General features: G+C 44.3%; 1 protein-coding gene across 1 annotated transcript in view; it reads right to left on the bottom strand.

Moving 5' to 3' along the window:
- LOC139371460 (dedicator of cytokinesis protein 3-like) overlaps nucleotides 1-18,834 on the bottom strand; it is a 339,147-nt gene that overhangs the window by 218,513 nt on the left and 101,800 nt on the right. Inside the window, exons 2-3 of the mRNA XM_071111887.1 lie at nucleotides 13,665-13,748; nucleotides 8,522-8,562 (exon numbers count right to left, since the gene is read on the bottom strand). Of these exons, the coding sequence (XP_070967988.1) occupies nucleotides 8,522-8,562; nucleotides 13,665-13,748 (125 nt within the window). The remainder of the gene's footprint in view (nucleotides 1-8,521; nucleotides 8,563-13,664; nucleotides 13,749-18,834) is intronic.

Below are 18,834 nucleotides of genomic sequence, written 5' to 3'. Positions count from 1 at the left end.
TGTGAGTGGGTTTGCCTCAAAAAGCATCTCGCTTCAATCAGTTTATTCCAGTTCAGAAAAACTATTATTATTGTATTTTAATAGCAACAGTTCCAACCTAAACTTGTTTTCAACAATCATTTCTACAGTAAGATGTACAGTATACCTGATCATTTCTACAGTAAGATGTACAGTAGACCTGCTAATTTCTACAGTAAGATGTACAGAAGACCTGATCATATCTACAGTAAGATGTACAGTAGGCCTGATCATTTCTACAGTAAGATGTACAGTAGACCTGATCATTTTTACAGTAAGATGTACAGTAAACCTGATCATTTCTACAGTAAGATATACAGTAGACCTGATCATTTCTACTGTAAGATGTACAGTAGACCTGATCATTTCTACAGTAAGATGTACAGTATACCTGATCATTTCTTAAGATGTACAGTAGGCCTGATCATTACTACAGTAAGATGTACAGTAGGCCTGATCATTTTACCTAAGATGTACAGTAGGCAATTTCTCAGTTAAGATGTACAAACCTTATTTCTACAATGTACAGTAGGCCTGATCATTACTACAGTAAGATGTACAGTAGGCCTGTCTACAGTAAGATGTACAGTATACCTGATAATTTCTACAGTAATATGTACAGTAGACCTTGTCATTTCTACGGGTAAGATGTACAGTAGGCCTGATCATTTCTACAGTAAGATGTAACAGTAGGCTACCCTGCCGATCATTTCTACAGTAAGATGTACAGTAGACCTGATCATTTCTTCAGTAAGATGTACAGTAGGCCTGGTCATTGTTCATCTTCATCTGTACTGTTACTTAGGGTTGCACCAGTTAGCTAACTTGGGTTAACGTTAACTATTAGCTGTGTACAAGGCCATGGGATTGTTAGAAAGAGAAACGCACATCTACTACTGAGAGTTAGTTAGTATCTCCTTATTACTGCTTATCATCATCACCTGTTATAAAATGACAACAATACCTTGCTAGCTGACTTACTTTTCCACGGTCGAAGCCCTGTTTCCTGAAGCCCTGTTTCCTGAAGCCCTGTTTCCCGAAGCCCTGTTTCCCGAACACCTGTTTCCTGAAGCCCTGTTTCCTGAAGCCCTGTTTCCTGAAGCATTCTGCCCTGTTCTGAAAGAACTTCCTGAGTTTACCGTCATGCCGTGGATGTTTGGTCAGGACGTATCGTTTTAATTTGTTCGTTATGAGAGACTCATTACACAGCACTTCCAAGCACAAAACACATTCTGGGCGCTCCTCTTTATAGGTTTGTATGAAAGAGAGAGAAACTCATCGCCCTACCCATGCCCTACAACGTTCAGGTCCTACCCCTACCCATGCCCCACAATGTTCAGGTCCTAACCCTACCCATGCCCTACAACGTTCAGGTCCTAACCCTACCCATGCCCTACAACGTTCAGGTCCTACCCCTACCCATGCCCCACAATGTTCAGGTCCTAACCCTACCCATGCCCTACAACGTTCAGGTCCTACCCCTACCCATGCCCTACAATGTTCAGGTCCTAACCCTACCCATGCCATATGACGTTCAGGTCCTAACCCTACCCATGCCATATGACGTTCAGGTCCTAACCCTACCCATGCCCTATGACGTTCAGGTCCTAACCCTACCCATGCCCTACAATGTTCAGGTCCTAACCCTACCCATGCCCTACGACGTTCAGGTCCTACCCCTACCCATGCCCTACAATGTTCAGGTCCTAACCCTACCCATGCCCTACAACGTTCAGGTCCTACCCCTACCCATGCCCTACAACGTTCAGGTCCTAACCTTACCCATGCCCTGTGACGTTCAGGTCCTAACAGAGTCGAAAGCCTTGGCCAGGTCGATGAAAACGGCTGCACAGTACTGTCTTTTATCGATGGCGGTTATGATATCGTTTAGTACCTTGAGCGTGGCTGAGGTGCACCCGTGACCAGCTCTGAAACCAGATTGCACAGCGGAGAAGGTACGGTGGGATTCGAGATGGTCAGTGACCTGTTTGTTGACTTGGCTTTCAAAGACCTTAGATAGGCAGGGCAGGATGGATATAGGTCTGTAACAGTTTGGGTCCAGGGTGTCTCCCCCTTTGAAGAGGGGGATGACTGCGGCAGCTTTCCAATCCTTGGGGATCTCAGACAATATGAAAGAGAGGTTGAAGAGGCTGGTAATAGGGGTTGCGACAATGGCGGCGGATAGTTTCAGAAATAGAGGGTCCAGATTGTCAAGCCCAGCTGATTTGTACGGGTTCAGGTTTTGCAGCTCTTTCAGAACATCTGCTATCTGGATTTGGGTAAAGGAGAAGCTGGGGAGGCTTGGTCCTAGGTCCTAACCCTACCCATGCCCTATAACGTTCAGGTCCTAAACCTACCCATGCCCTACGACGTTCATGTCCTACCCATGCCCTACGACGTTCAGGTCCTACCCCTACCCGTGCCCATGACGTTCAGGTCCCTACCTGCCAGATTGCTTCTGCTAAATGTAAAAGGCCCGGCTCTGCCCGGAACCCAAAATCAGAAATAACTTAGTAAATCCATTAGCTGTTCCTCTCTGTCTGTCTCTAGCTCCCTGCACTCTGCTCACGGCGGCTCTGAGTTTCCATAGCAACGCCTCCGCTTGTGTTGCTCTGCTCAATGACGAGACACGAGAGAGCAGTTGGCTGTTAGCTACTTTTCGTCACTCTAAACTCCCAACATAACTCAAGAAACATTATTATTTTTTGCGTGAAACAATCTCTCCTGTTTCTATATTTGATGAGGTTGAAGCACTTCTGACACCAATGTTATGATCTTAGTTAGTCAGATGTGATTTGTACTGAACAGCAGAGCTCGAGCAAATGGCTCAGCTTAATAATGTTAGTGAGACCCGAGCCCTACCCGTACCCTAGTTATTGATGAAAAAACAGGCCCTGATGTATAATGTCGGGGCCCGTCGGGCTCAAGCCGGATAGCAGAGCTCCACAAAGCAGCAGGAGGGATCAGACAGCACACAACAGATGGTCTGATATAGTAAAGAGACCAAAGATAATTGTACTGTTTGTTAGTGCTCTTTCAGGTCAGTTTGATTCTGGTTTGATTATTTTTTTTAAGAATCACTGTTCTCGATTTCGATTGTAAAAGATTTTTAAACATTAAATGCATTGTGAAATAATGATATAAAAAATATCAGAGATTTTTTTTATAGAAATTCCAAAGCCAATAAGTGAACATTCCAATTACTGAAACATTGAAAACATTCCATTGTCTCTGTCAGGTCCACAAAATAAAATAGGAAATGACTATGAAATAATCAAATATTTCAGTTGTGTTTATTTAGTTTAGTTAGTTTAGTTTTATTTTATTATTTTTCATTTCTTAAAGTCATCATCTCATCTCTCCTCAGGCAGTAGCAGCCAGCCAACCAGCCAACCAGCCAACCATCTAACGTTGTCTCTGTTCTCCCCAGTAGCAGCCAGCCAACCATCCAACCAGCCAACCATCTAACGTTGTCTCTGTTCTCCCCAGTAGCAGCCAGCCAACCATCCAACCAGCCAACCAGCCAACCATCTAACGTTGTCTCTGTTCTCCCCAGTAGCAGCCAGCCAACCATCCAACCAGCCAACCATCTAACGTTGTCTCTGTTCTCCCCAGTAGCAGCCAGCCAACCATCCAACCAGCCAACCATCTAACGTTGTCTCTGTTCTCCCCAGTAGCAGCCAGCCAACCATCCAACCAGCCAACCATCTAACGTTGTCTCTGTTCTCCCCAGTAGCAGCCAGCCAACCATCCAACCAGCCAACCATCTAACGTTGTCTCTGTTCTCCCCAGTAGCAGCCAGCCAACCAGCCAACCATCTAACGTTGCCTCTGTTCTCCCCAGTAGCAGCCAGCCAACCAGCCAACCATCCAACCAGCCAACCAGCCAACCATCTAACGTTGTCTCTGTTCTCCCCACACTGTAATGCCAACTGTAACGGATGTGAAACGGCTAGCTTAGTTAGCGGTAGTGCGCGCTAATAGCGTTTCAATCGGTGACGTCACTTGCTCTGAGACCTTGAAGTAGTGGTTCCCCTTGCTCTGCAAGGGCCGCGGCTTTTGTGGAGCGATGGGTAACAATGCTTCGTGGGTGATTGTTGTTGATGTGTGCAGAGGGTCCCTGGTTCGCGCCCGGGTATGGGCGAGGGGACGGTCTAAAGTTATACTGTTACACAACCAGCCAACCATCTAACGTTGTCTCTGTTCTCCCCACACTGTAATGTCTTCAGTCATCCTATTTAGATAGGCTGCCGAGGTACAGAGCTGTCTGACAATCACTTTACCAGTTTTTCAGTAGATGGTCGGTCTCTCTCTCTCTCTCTCTCTCTCTCTCTCTCTCTCTCTCTCTCTCTCTCTCTCTCTCTCTCTCTCTCTCTCTCTCTCTCTCTCTCTCTCTCTCTCTCTCTCTCTCTCTCTCTCTCTCTCTCTCTCTCTCTCTCTCTCTCTCTCTCTCTCTCTCTCTCTCTCTCTCTCTCGTTGTTGTGTTGTGTACATTCCTCTCTCATGTGGTCTGTGTGCATCTAACCTAATGTAGCAGGGAAAAAAGTGTATCCGTCTCTGCCGGAAAAGAACAGGCGCAATGGATTAGGGTCATTGTAGTTAAATACCATTATTTCTGCACTGAACTAGGTTGAATATTTGCTTAATGTAAACTATAACTCCCTTCAGCCCTGCATCTTATATTGTTCTTGATTTAATGTATCTCGTGAAGGATTTTTTTATTTGACCTTTATTGAACTAGGCAAGTCAATTAAGAACAAATTCTTATTTTCAATGACGGCCTAGGAACATTGGGTTAACCGCCTTGTTCAGGGGCAGAACGACAGAACCCCATTCCTACTGTAAAATATGGTGGTTGATCTTTGATGTTATGGGGCTGTTTTCCTTCCACTGGTCCTGGGGCCCTTGTTAAGGTCAACGACGGCATCATGAACCAAATACCAGGATTGGTTGCCTCTGCAAGATGGCTGAAACTTGGTCACAAGTGGATCTTCCAGCACTCCAAGCACATTTCAAAATCCACAAAGAAATAGTTAATTTAGCAAAAAGACATATACATTTTTTCATTGGTCATCTCAGTCTCCGGACTTGAACCCCATTGAAATCCTGTGGTTTGAATTGAAAAGAGCAGTCGAAGGATATCAAGGATCTGGAAAGATTCTGTATAGGAGGAATGGTCTACAATCTCTCCCAATGTGTTCTCTAATCTCATAAAGCATGTTAGCAAAAGACTCAGTGTTGTTATCCTCGCAAGGTGAAAGAGCTAGAGCACTGGAAACAGGGAATCCAAGGTGAGGGAGATGGGGTACTGAAAACAGGGGATCCAAGGTGAGGGAGATGGAGAACTGAAAACAGGGAATCCAAGGTGAGGGAGATGGAGAACTGAAAACAGGGAATCCAAGGTGGGGGAGATGGAGAACTGAAAACAGGGAATCCAAGGTGAGGGAGATGGAGAACTGACAACAGGGGATCCAAGGTGAGGGTGTTGGAGAACTGAAAACAGGGAATCCAAGGTGAGGGAGATGGAGAACTGAAAACAGGGGATCTAAGGTGAGGGAGATGGAGAACTGAAAACAGGGGATCCAAGGTGAGGGAGATGGAGAACTGAAAACAGGGAATCCAAGGTGAGGGAGATGGAGAACTGAAAACAGGGAATCCAAGGTGAGGGTGTTGTAGAACTAAAAACAGGGAATCCAAGGTGAGGGAGATGGAGAACTGAAAACAGGGGATCCAAGGTGGGGGAGATGGAGAACTGAAAACAGGGTATCCAAGGTGAGGGTGTTGGAGAACTGAAAACAGGGGATCCAAGGTGAGGGAGATGGAGAACTGAAAACAGGGAATCCAAGGTGAGGGAGATGGAGAACTGAAAACAGGGGATCCAAGGTGGGGGAGATGGAGAACTGAAAACAGGGGATCCAAGGTGAGGGTGTTGGAGAACTGAAAACAGGGGATCCAAGGTGAGGGTGTTGGAGAACTGAAAACAGGGGATCCAAGGTGAGGGAGATGGAGAACTGAAAACAGGGAATCCAAGGTGGGGGAGATGGAGAACTGAAAACAGTGGGTCCAAGGTGGGGGAGATGGAGAACTGAAAACAGGGAATCCAAGGTGAGGGAGATGGAAAACTGAAAACAGGGAATCCAAGGTGGGGGAGATGGAGAACTGAAAACAGGGAAACCAAGGTGAGGGTGTTGGAGAACTGAAAACAGGGGATCCAAGGTGAGGGTGTTGGAGAACTGAAAACAGGGGATCCAAGGTGAGGGAGATGGAGAACTGAAAACAGGGAATCCAAGGTGGGGGAGATGGAGAACTGAAAACAGTGGGTCCAAGGTGGGGGAGATGGAGAACTGAAAACAGGGAATCCAAGGTGAGGGAGATGGAAAACTGAAAACAGGGAATCCAAGGTGGGGGAGATGGAGAACTGAAAACAGGGAAACCAAGGTGAGGGAGATGGGGTACTGGAAACAGGGAATCCAAGGTGAGGGAGATGGAGAACTGAAAACAGGGGATCCAAGGTGGGGGAGATGGAGAACTGAAAACAGGGGATCCAAGGTGAGGGTGTTGGAGAACTGAAAACAGGGAATCCAAGGTGAGGGAGATGGAGAACTGAAAACAGGGGATCCAAGGTGAGGGAGATGGAGAACTGAAAACAGGGGATCCAAGGTGAGGGAGATGGAGAACTGAAAACAGGGAATCCAAGGTGAGGGAGGTGGAGAACTGAAAACAGGGGATCCAAGGTGAGGGAGATGGAGAACTGAAAACAGGGAATCCAAGGTGAGGGAGGTGGAGAACTGAAAACAGGGGATCCAAGGTGAGGGAGATGGAGAACTGAAAACAGGGAATCCAAGGTGAGGGAGATGGAGAACTGAAAACAGGGAATCCAAGGTGGGGGAGATGGAGAACTGAAAACAGGGGATCCAAGGTGAGGGAGATGGAGAACTGAAAACAGGGAATCCAAGGTGAGGGAGATGGAGAACTGAAAACAGGGGATCCAAGGTGGGGGAGATGGAGAACTGAAAACAGGGGATCAAAGGTGAGGGAGATGGAGAACTGAAAACAGGGGATCCAAGGTGAGGGAGATGGAGAACTGAAAACAGGGAATCTGAGGTGAGGGAGACGGAGAACTGAAAACAGGGGATCCAAGGTGAGGGAGATGGAGAACTGAAAACAGGGGATCCAAGGTGGGGGAGATGGAGAACTGAAAACAGGGGATCAAAGGTGAGGGAGATGGAGAACTGAAAACAGGGGATCCAAGGTGAGGGAGATGGAGAACTGAAAACAGGGAATCTGAGGTGAGGGAGACGGAGAACTGAAAACAGGGGATCCAAGGTGGGGGAGATGGAGAACTGAAAACAGTGGGTCCAAGGTGGGGGAGATGGAGAACTGAAAACAGGGAATCCAAGGTGAGGGAGATGGAGAACTGAAAACAGGGAATCTGAGGTGAGGGAGACAGAGAACTGAAAACAGGGGATCCAAGGTGGGGGAGATGGAGAACTGAAAACAGTGGGTCCAAGGTGGGGGTGATGGAGAACTGAAAACAGGGAATCCAAGGTGGGGGATATGGAGAACTGAAAACAGTGGGTCCAAGGTGGGGGAGATGGAGAACTGAAAACAGGGAATCCAAGGTGAGGGAGATGGAAAACTGAAAACAGGGGATCCAAGGTGGGGGAGATGGAGAACTGAAAACAGTGGGTCCAAGGTGGGGGAGATGGAGAACTGAAAACAGTGGGTCCAAGGTGGGGGAGATGGAGAACTGAAAACAGGGAATCCAAGGTGAGGGAGATGGAAAACTGAAAACAGGGGATCCAAGGTGAGGGAGATGGAAAACTGAAAACAGGGGATCCAAGGTGGGGGAGATGGAGAACTGAAAACAGTGGGTCCAAGGTGGGGGAGATGGAGAACTGAAAACAGGGAATCCAAGGTGGGGGAGATGGAGAACTGAAAACAGTGGGTCCAAGGTGGGGGAGATGGAGAACTGAAAACAGGGAATCCAAGGTGAGGGTGTTGGAGAACTGAAAACAGGGAATCCAAGGTGAGGGTGTTGGAGAACTGAAAACAGGGAATCCAAGGTGAGGGTGTTGGAGAACTGAAAACAGGGAATCCAAGGTGAGGGTGTTGGAGAACTGAAAACAGGGAATCCAAGGTGAGGGAGGTGGAGAACTGAAAACAGGGGATCCAATCATTTTCCAATAATTTTGACCACTATCTTTATTAGAATTGTTTTTATATATAAAGTAAGGTGTATAAACAATTAACATTATTTTCAACTGGAGCAGAAAAACTGTAACTCTGGAAGCCTAGAGCAAAATAATAGCTTTATTTGTAGTGTACAACAATACTTTTTCAAACATTTTTTTTTTTTTTTTTGGTACAGTAAGGTGTGAGAACAATTAACCTTGTTCTCACCTGTACCAGAGACACTGTCACTCTGGAAGCCCAGAACTACAGACAGAATGGTAGAGAAATAGCCTATTTCCACTAGGAGCTCATTGGAGCAGTTTATTTACCTTGATTGTGGGTTTCCTGGTGGAGGATCCTCGGTACCATCCTGAAAGAGAGAAATATCAAAATCAATGTTTAGGAGAGGCCTGAGAACACCCCTGATCTCATCCTTTACCCCACCCTCTGAAATCCCTGAATTCAACATTATCAGTATCATCTTAATGTTATGGATAATGTGTCAGAGAGTGGGCTCAGGTAGGACTGATGTTATCTTAACGTTGTGGATAATGTGTCAGAGAGGGGGCTCAGGTAGGACTGATGTTATCTTAACGTTGTGGATAATGTGTCAGAGAGTGGGCTCAGGTAGGACTGATGTTATCTTAACATTGTGGATAATGTGTCAGAGAGGGGGCTCAGGTAGGACTGATGTTATCTTAACTTGGGGATAATGTGTCAGTGACTGGGCTCAGGTAGGACTGATGTTATCTTAACGTTGTGGATAATGTGTCAGAGAGGGGGCTCAGGTAGGACTGATGTTATCTTAACGTTGTGGATAATGTGTCAGAGATTGGGCTCAGGTAGGACTGATGTTATCTTAACGTTGTGGATAATGTGTCAGAGAATGGGCTCAGGTAGGACTGATGTTATCTTAACGTTGTGGATAATGTGTCAGAGACTGGGCTCAGGTAGGACTGATGTTATCTTAATGTTGTGGATAATGTGTCAGAGACTGGGCTCAGGTAGGACTGATGTTATCTTAACATTGTGGATAATGTGTCAGAGAGTGGGCTCAGGTAGGACTGATGTTATCTTAACGTTGTGGATAATGTGTCAGAGAGTGGGCTCAGGTAGGACTGATGTTATCTTAACATTGTGGATAATGTGTCAGAGAGTGGGCTCAGGTAGGACTGATGTTATCTTAACGTTGTGGATAATGTGTCAGAGAGTGGGCTCAGGTAGGACTGATGTTATCTTAACGTTGTGGATAATGTGTCAGAGAGTGGGCTCAGGTAGGACTGATGTTATCTTAACGTTGTGGATAATGTGTCAGAGAGTGGGCTCAGGTAGGACTGATGTTATCGTAACGTTGTGGATAATGTGTCAGAGAGGGGGCTCAGGTAGGACTGATGTCATCTTAACGTTGTGGATAATGTGTCAGAGAGTGGGCTCAGGTAGGACTGATGTTATCTTAACGTTGTGGATAATTTGTCAGAGAGGGGGCTCAGGTAGGACTGATGTTATCTTAACGTTGTGGATAATGTGTCAGAGAGGGGGCTCAGGTAGGACTGATGTTATCTTAACGTTGTGGATAATGTGTTATCTTAACGTTGTGGATAATGTGTCAGAGTGGGCTCAGGTAGGACTGATGTTATCGTTGTGGATAATGTGTAACGTTGTGGATAATGTGTCAGAGACTGGGCTCAGGTAGGACTGATGTTATCTTAACGTTGTGGATAATGTGTCAGAGACTGGGCTCAGGTAGGACTGATGTCATCTTAACGTTGTGGATAATGTGTCAGAGACTGGGCTCAGGTAGGACTGATGTTATCTTAACGTTGTGGATAATGTGTCAGAGAGTGGGCTCAGGTAGGACTGATGTCATCTTAACGTTGTGGATAATGTGTCAGAGAGTGGGCTCAGGTAGGACTGATGTTATCTTAACGTTGTGGATAATGTGTCAGAGAGGGGGCTCAGGTAGGACTGATGTTATCGTAACGTTGTGGATAATGTGTCAGAGAGGGGGCTCAGGTAGGACTGATGTCATCTTAACGTTGTGGATAAGGTGTCAGAGAGGGGGCTCAGGTAGGACTGATGTTATCGTAACATTGTGGATAATGTGTCAGAGAGTGGGCTCAGGTAGGACTGATGTTATCTTAACGTTGTGGATAATGTGTCAGAGACTGGGCTCAGGTAGGACTGATGTCATCTTAACGTTGTGGATAATGTGTCAGAGACTGGGCTCAGGTAGGAGGTAGGACTGATGTCATCTTAACGTTGTGGATAATGTGTCAGAGACTGGGCTCAGGTAGGACTGATGTTATCTTAACGTTGTGGATAATGTGTCAGAGAGTGGGCTCAGGTAGGACTGATGTTATCTTAACGTTGTGGATAATGTGTCAGAGAGTGGGCTCAGGTAGGACTGATGTTATCTTAACGTTGTGGATAATGTGTCAGAGACTGGGCTCAGGTAGGACTGATGTTATCTTAACGTTGTGGATAATGTGTCAGAGAATGGGCTCAGGTAGGACTGATGTCATCTTAACGTTGTGGATAATGTGTCAGAGAGTGGGTTCAGGTAGGACTGATGTTATCTTAACATTGTGGATAATGTGTCAGAGACTGGGCTCAGGTAGGACTGATGTTATCTTAATGTTGTGGATAATGTGTCAGAGAGTGGGCTCAGGTGGGACTGATGTTATCTTAACATTGTGGATAATGTGTCAGAGACTGGGCTCAGGTAGGACTGATGTTATCTTAACGTTGTGGATAATGTGTCAGAGAGTGGGCTCAGGTAGGACTGATGTTATCTTAACGTTGTGGATAATGTGTCAGAGAGTGGGCTCAGGTAGGACTGATGTTATCTTAACGTTGTGGATAATGTGTCAGAGACTGGGCTCAGGTTGGACTGATGTTATCTTAACGTTGTGGATAATGTGTCAGAGACTGGGCTCAGGTAGGACTGATGTTATCTTAACGTTGTGGATAATGTGTCAGAGACTGGGCTCAGGTAGGACTGATGTTATCGTAACTTAAGTGCCTTAGACCGTTGGGGCTTTCGGGAGGTCTGTGTAGTCAAACTTCGTCATACGGGCCAAAATCGGAGAGATTTTTGTTAAAAAATCAGAATGATTCCGGATTCAGTAATCCTCTTTTTTTTAAATCCAGGTTTAGATCGATCTGGCTGTTTTTGATACATTTTTCCCCCAGAAAATAATAGGATAGCATCATTCTCGTCCAGATACCACAATATCCAGATGACAGAATCGGGGACTTTCAATACTTTGAACAGGCCTTGCCATCTACTGGGCAGGTTGTGGTATTACTAATACACTGTCATTGGGAAACAGAGGTGAGTGAACTCCCATCAGTTGTACAACTTAATACATTCAACTGAAATGTGACTTCCACATTTAACCCCCAACCCCTCTGAATCAGGGAGGTGCGGGAGGGGGCTGCCTTAATCAACATCCACCGTCTTCAGCTCCCGGGGAACATTGAAGGTACCTTGTTTTTTTTTTTTTTTTTAATCGAGCTTCTATATCACTTATAAGTAGATGCATTTATTTGACACTTTTCAAAATAACAACTGATCACATATCTATACTGCAGTCAATTTAACTTCATCAACTTTTGGTTTTCAGATGTAAAAACGTTTCTTTAACCTCCTCACCTTAGGAACATTGCCCATATTTGGGGGGTTGTAGTGTCGCCTCTTTAAATCCACCCTTCCAGTGATGATAATCCTGTTGCATCAAAATGATCCTAATCACTATCTTTTCAGTTTTCAAAACAATTCAAAAAAACCAAATACAATCCTGATTAATGGTCAGATTGGATTACCAAATCCTTATCCGGAGGATCAGAATCTACTTTTTTTCAGTTTTGAAAACCCCAATTATAACATTTAGTCCTTATCAGATTGTCGAAATCCAGTCAGAAAACCTGGGCCAAGTAATTCAGCTACAAATGTTGTTGTTTTTTAAATAATCTGTTCCCGAGTAATAAATAAATAATAAAAAGACGTGTGATCGTGTCTCAATGTATGAAATTATTGTTATTTTCAAATACAATCTATTTTTGGGCTTAGTTGTGTTAAATTTTCAATGTACAAATGATTATATTTATGTTCCTGCCCCCTGACCATCCTCTCCTATGAAAAACAGCCTGCGGATGAATCTAGTTACCTATCCCTGCTTTAGGGGGTACACATTCTGAATGCAGGTTGCGGGTTATTAACATGGTTCAGACCCAGGGCCTCAAGCTTGATGATGAGTTTGGAGGTTATTATGGTGTTAAATGCTGTGCTGTAGTCAAAGCGGTCGTCTTGCTTCTAACAAGATTCTCTGGTCTGATGAAACCAAGATTGAACTCTGGCCTGAATGCCAAGCGTCACGTCTGGAGGAAACCTGGCACCATCTCTATGGTGAAGCATGGTGGTGGCAGCATCATGCTGTGGGGATGTTTTTCAGTAGCAGGGACTGGGAGACTAGTCAGGATTGAGGGAAAGATGAATGGAGCAAAGTACAGAGCGATCCTTAATGAAAACCTGCTCCAGAGCGCTCAGGACCTCAGACTGGAGCAAAGGTTCACCTTCCAACAGGACAACGACCCCAAGCACATAGCCAAGACAACTCAGGAGTGGCTTCAGGACAAGTCTCTAAATGTCATTGAGTGACCCAGCCAGAGCCCGGGCTTGAACCCGATCGAACAACTCTGGAGAGATCTGAAAATAGCTGTGCAGCTCTCCATCCAACCTGACAGAGCTTGACAGGATCTGCAGAGAAGAATGGGAGAAACTCCCCAAATACCGGTATGCCAAGCTTGTAGCATCATACCCAAGAAGCACTGAGTAAAGGGTCTGAATACTTATGTACTGTAAATGTCATATTTCACTTCTTTATTTTTTTAAGAAATTTGCTAAAATTTCAATAACAAAAACATTTGATTTGTCATTATGGGGTATTGTGATGTCATTATGGGGTATTGTGATGTCATTATGGGGTATTGTGATGTCATTATGGGGTATTGTGATGTCATTATGGGGTATTGTGTGTACTATAAATTGATGAAGAGAAAAACTATTTGATACATTTTAGGCTGTAATGTAACAAAATGTGGAAAGTCAAGGGGTCTGACTATGCACTGTACCACTAGAGGTGAGCGCGATTACCATCAAGTATTGGGGACAGGGATCACAGAACGGCGGAAGTCCCGAGCTCTGGTTCTGAGTGTCGCATGTCCAATCACACACACACACACACACACACACACACACACACACACACACACACACACACACACACACACACACACACACACACACACACACACACACACACACACACATACACACACACACACGTAATAGAGACCTCTGCTTATCTCATTCTGTTACTGTAGAGAAACTAAGGTAAACCTACCTAGCAGGAAGTAGATATGTACAGATGTTATTGTGTATTGTCGGAGTGTAAGGGTATTATAACACACCTTGACATTTCTCCAGTATTTGGACTGTCTCTCCTATCTCCAGAGCCAAACCGTGGGTCACCGTCCCGCGGAATGTACAGATCACTGTGGGAAAGAAAGAAAGAAAGAGTTCTCAGTAAGAAGACAAAAAGAGATCTGAAATGGTTCTTCAGCTATAGACATAGGAGAACCATTTTCAGTTCCAGGTAGAACCCTTTCCACAGACGGTTCTACACCATCTTCTATGGTGACAGTCCAGGGAACACTTTAAGGTTCGAGATAGCACCTATTGTTTTTTTAAGAGTGAAGCAACGAAGGAAGAGTTAAAACTATATTTTAATTCTGCACTAGTTTAGTTGCCCAACAGAAAAACGCTTGACCCCTGTCTTCACAGCAAGTGTAGAGGTTTGGTAGGTCTGTGTGATAGGGCATGTGAGTGTGACACTGGCAGTCTGTTATCATACAGTACCCCGAGGGCAAAACAACACTTTACTGTTACAAAAAGGTTGTCACATTCTCTCTCTCTCTCTCTCTCTCTCTCTCTCTCTCTCTCTTTCTCCATCCCCCCTCTACATAGTACATAGTACTGCAACTGAATATGCAAAAACACTGACCACATTTATGTATCTACTGTATGTCTCTTCCTCTCCCTCTACTTCTATCTCTGCTCTCTCTTTCTCCTCTCCCTCTAATCTCTCTCTATGTCAATATTCTATCTCTGCTCTCTCTTTCTCCGTCTCTACTCTCTCCATCATATCGAAGTAAACTCAGAGTCCTGCGATGACATGGTGTGTGGTCCTCCCACTACGACTCATCAGGAAACCATGCAGTTTATTAGGCTACAGAGGAAATAAGTTAGGATGAACTTCACAGGGTGGTGAAAGTGGAAACCGCGCAGTTTAAAGAAAAGAGCAGGATGATCTTGATGTGATAATCAATCATTGGCTGTCGTTCGACAAATAAAAACAATCTTGCTATTTTTTTTCCATTATAATAATCTCAACATATAGGCTTGACGTGTGTTCTAGCCAAGAGCATGCAGATAGCGCTGTTGGCTAGGTCGCACGTGCCAATACCAGACTATATAATGCAACCTTTTTTTTGTGAGAAAAAAAACCCCACCAGTAAAGTTGAAAATACGATGGAAACCCATTTAACCGTAAAAGTTATCTTTATGTGCACTACGTCATCACGCGCCTTTTTATCCGCAACAAGTCAATGTGACGGAAACATCTCTGGTGTGGAATATTTGCAAATTGTTTTTAATGCTGATTCTAGAATATTCGCATGAAAATCTGTCGTCAATTGGATGGAAACCACAGTAACACCTTTATAAAGGAAGAGACCAGGCCTGCGTTCTCTCTCTCTCTCTCTCTCTCTCTCTCTCTCTCTCTCTCTCTCTCTCTCTCTCTCTCTCTCTCTCTCTCTCTCTCTCTCTCTCTCTCTCTCTCTCTCTCTCTCTCTCTCTCTCTCTCTCTCTCTCTCTCTCTCTCTCTCGCTCTCTCTCTCTCTGTCTCTCTCTCTCTCTCTCTCTCTCTCTCTCTCTCTCTCTCTCTCTCTCTCTCTCTCTCTCTCTCTCTCTCTCTCTCTCTCTCTCTCCCTCCCTCTCTCTCTCCCTCCCTCCCTCTCTCTCTCTCTCTCTCTCTCTCTCTCTAGATTAGATAGTACTTCAATGGCTGCCTGTCTGTCTTTTCATAAAGCTTCAAGGTAAACCCAGTACAGTAAAGTGGGCCAGTCGTCTCCTCTAATGATGCTTCCAGGCTACCACAGGATTAGTAGACTGACACAGACATAGTAGCAGACAGCAGGAATGGATGGAACCCATTAGAGTATAGAACAGCTGCCAAGCTAATTCAGCTGTTAATGTCATATGAATCTATTTGTGTAACTGTAAATGTGTTTATATTATGTTATGTTTTGTTGTTTTATTTAGTTCGAAGATTTTGTTTTCTGTTTTTTTGGATACCAGATAATACCAGATACCAGGACTCCCTGTAAAACAGTGATGATCTTGTTAATATCAAAGATACCTACAGCACCTTCAGAAAGTATTCACACCCCTTGACTTTTTCCACGTTCTGTTGTGTTACAGCCTGAATTTAAAAAGGATTAATGATTTATCACTGGCCTACACACAATAGCCCATAATGTAAAAGTGGAATTATGTTTTTCAAATTTTTTACAAATTAATTACAAATGAAAAGCTGAAATGCCTTGAATCAATAAGCATTCAACCACTTTGTTATGGCAATCCTAAATAAGTTCAGGAGTAAAAACGTGCTTAACAAGTCACATAGTACATTGCATGGACTCATTCGGTGTACAATAATAGTGTTTAACATGCTGTCTTTGACATGACTCTCTGTACCCCACACATACAATTATCTGTAAGGTCCCTCAGTCGAGCAGTGAATTTCTAACACAGCTTCAACCACAAAGACCAGGGAGGTTTTCCAATGTCTCGCAAAGAAGGGCACCTAGTTGACTATCCCTTTGAGCATGGTGAAGTTATTAAATTACACTTTGGATGATGTATCAATACACCCAGTCACTACAAAGATACAGGCGTCCTTCCTAACTCAGTTGCCGGAGAGGAAAGAAACCGCTCAGGAATTTCATCATGAGACCAATGGTGACTTTAAAACAGTTACAGAGTTTAATGGCTGTGATAGGAGAAAACTGAGGATGGATCAACAACATTGCAGTTACTCCATAATACTAACCTAAATGACAGACTGAAAAGAAGGAAGCCTGTCCAGAATTGTGACGTCGGAATAGTGATGGGTGTGGAGTCAGACGCAGAGAGAAGAAGGTAGACGGGAAAAATCGCTTTAATGTCCTCAAGCACAGTAACAGGTACAAACATGGGTGAAGCCCAAAACACAGGTGCAACAAAACCCAAACCCACTGTTACCAAGATACTGGACAGCGAAAACCCAAACCCACTGTTACCAAAATACCAGACAGGGAAAACCCAAACCCACTGTTACCAAAATACCAGACAGGGAAAACCCAAACTCACTGTTACCAAGATACCGGACAGCAAAAACCCAAACCCACTGTTACCAAAATACAGGACAGCGAAAACCCAAACCCACTGTTACCAAAATACCAGACAGGGAAAACCCAAACCCACTGTTACCAAGATACCGGACAACGAAAACCCAAACCCACTGTTACCAAGATACCGGACAGCGAAAACCCAAACCCACTGTTACCAAAATACCGGACAGCGAAAACCTAAACACACTGTTACCAAGATACCGGATACCGGACAGCGAAAACCCAAACCCACTGTTACCAAGATACCAGACAGCGAAAACCTGCACAAACACCAGCGGGCTAAACAAACTTAAATAACACCCATCCCAAAACCCCAACAAGGAACAGGTGAAAACAATTAGACAGAAACAAACAAAAAGGAAAAAGGGGTCGGTGGCAGCTAATAGACAGGCGACGACGACCGCCGAGCACCACCCGAGCAGGAAGGGGAGCCACCTTCAGTAGCAGCTAGTAGACCGGCGACGACGACCGCCGAGCGCCACCCGAGCAGGAAGGGGAGCCACCTTCAGTAGCAGCTAGTAGACCGGCGACGACGACCGCCGAGCGCCACCCGAACAGGAAGGGGAGCCACCTTCGGTGGTATTCGTGACAAGAATAACAATATTCCAAAACATGCATCCTGTTTGCAACAAGGCACTAAAGTAATACTGCTAAAAATGTGGCAAAGCAATTAACGTTTTGTCCTGAATACAAAGTATTATGTTTGGGGTAAATCCAATACATCACATTACTGAGTACCACTCTCCACACTTTCAAGCATAGAGGTGGCTGCGTCATGTTATGGGTATGCTTGTAATCGAACCTGTTGAAACTAGGGGGCACTATTTTCATTTTTGGAAAAATAACGTTCCCAAAGTAAACGGGCTATTTTGTCAGGACAAGATGCTAGAATATGCATCTAATTGACGGCTTGGGATAGAAAACACTCTAAAGTTTCCAAAACTGTAAAAATATTGTCTGTGAGAATAACAGAACTGATATTGCAGGCGAAAGCCTGAGAAAAATCCAATCAGGAAGCGACTCATGTTTTGAAAGCTCTGCGTTCCGATTTTGAGCAGTGAATGGGCTATCAACCAGATTCCTTTTTCTACGTATTCCCCAAGGTGTCTACGGCATTTTGACGTAGTTTCACGCCTTTATGTTGAAGAATGAGCGTAAACAACTACATTGCGTAAGTGTCCGGCTGAGGGCTCTCAGAGTAATTATTGCGTAATAGACAGAGGTAGCTATTTTTTCTCCCGGTCTTACTGAAAATACAGCTGTCCCGGTTGATATATTATCGAATAGATATTTGAAAAACACCTTGAGGATTGATTATAAACAACGTTTGCCATGTTTCTGTCGATATTATGAAGCTAATTTTGAATATTTTTCAGAGTTGTCGTGACCGCAATTTCCGGTCGAATTCTCAGCCAAACGTGAAGAACTAACGGAGTTATTTCGGCTACAAAAATAATATTTTTGGAAAAAAGGAACATTTGCTATCTAACTGGGAGTCTCGTGAGTGAAAACATCCGAAGCTCATCAAAGGTAAACGATTTCATTTGATTGCTTTTCTGATTTTCGTGACCAGGTTGCCTGCTGCTAGCTAGGCATAATGCTATGCTAGGCTATCGATAAACTTACACAAATGCTTGTCTAGCTTTGGCTGTAAAGCATCATTACAAAATCTGAGATGACAGGGTGATTAACAAAAGGCTAAACTGTATTTCAATATATTTCACTTGTGATTTCATGAATATGAATATTTTCTAGTAATATTATTTGACTGTGGCGCTATGCTATTCAGCGGCTGCTGACGAAAATTATCCCGCGACAGGGATGAGTAGCGTCAAGATTAAGGACTGGGGAGTTTTTCAGAATGGAGCTAAACACAGGCAAAATGCAAGTGGAAAACCTAGTTTAGTCTGCTTTCCACCATCCACTGGGAGATTAATTCACCTTCCAACAGGACAATAACCTAAACCACAAGGCCAAATATACACTGGAGTTGCTTACCAAGAAGACAGTGAATGTTCCTGAGTGGCTGAGTTACAGTTTTAAATTAAATCTACTTGGAAATCTATGGCAAGACCTGAAAATGATTGTCGAGCAATTATCAACAACCAATTTCACAGACTATAAAGAA

Source organism: Oncorhynchus clarkii, chromosome 17 (assembly GCF_045791955.1).
Source record: "Oncorhynchus clarkii lewisi isolate Uvic-CL-2024 chromosome 17, UVic_Ocla_1.0, whole genome shotgun sequence".
Taxonomy (NCBI): Eukaryota; Metazoa; Chordata; class Actinopteri; order Salmoniformes; family Salmonidae; genus Oncorhynchus; species Oncorhynchus clarkii.
The sequence above is the reverse complement of the archived record's forward strand: the minus strand, read 5'-3'. Positions and strand labels throughout refer to the sequence as shown.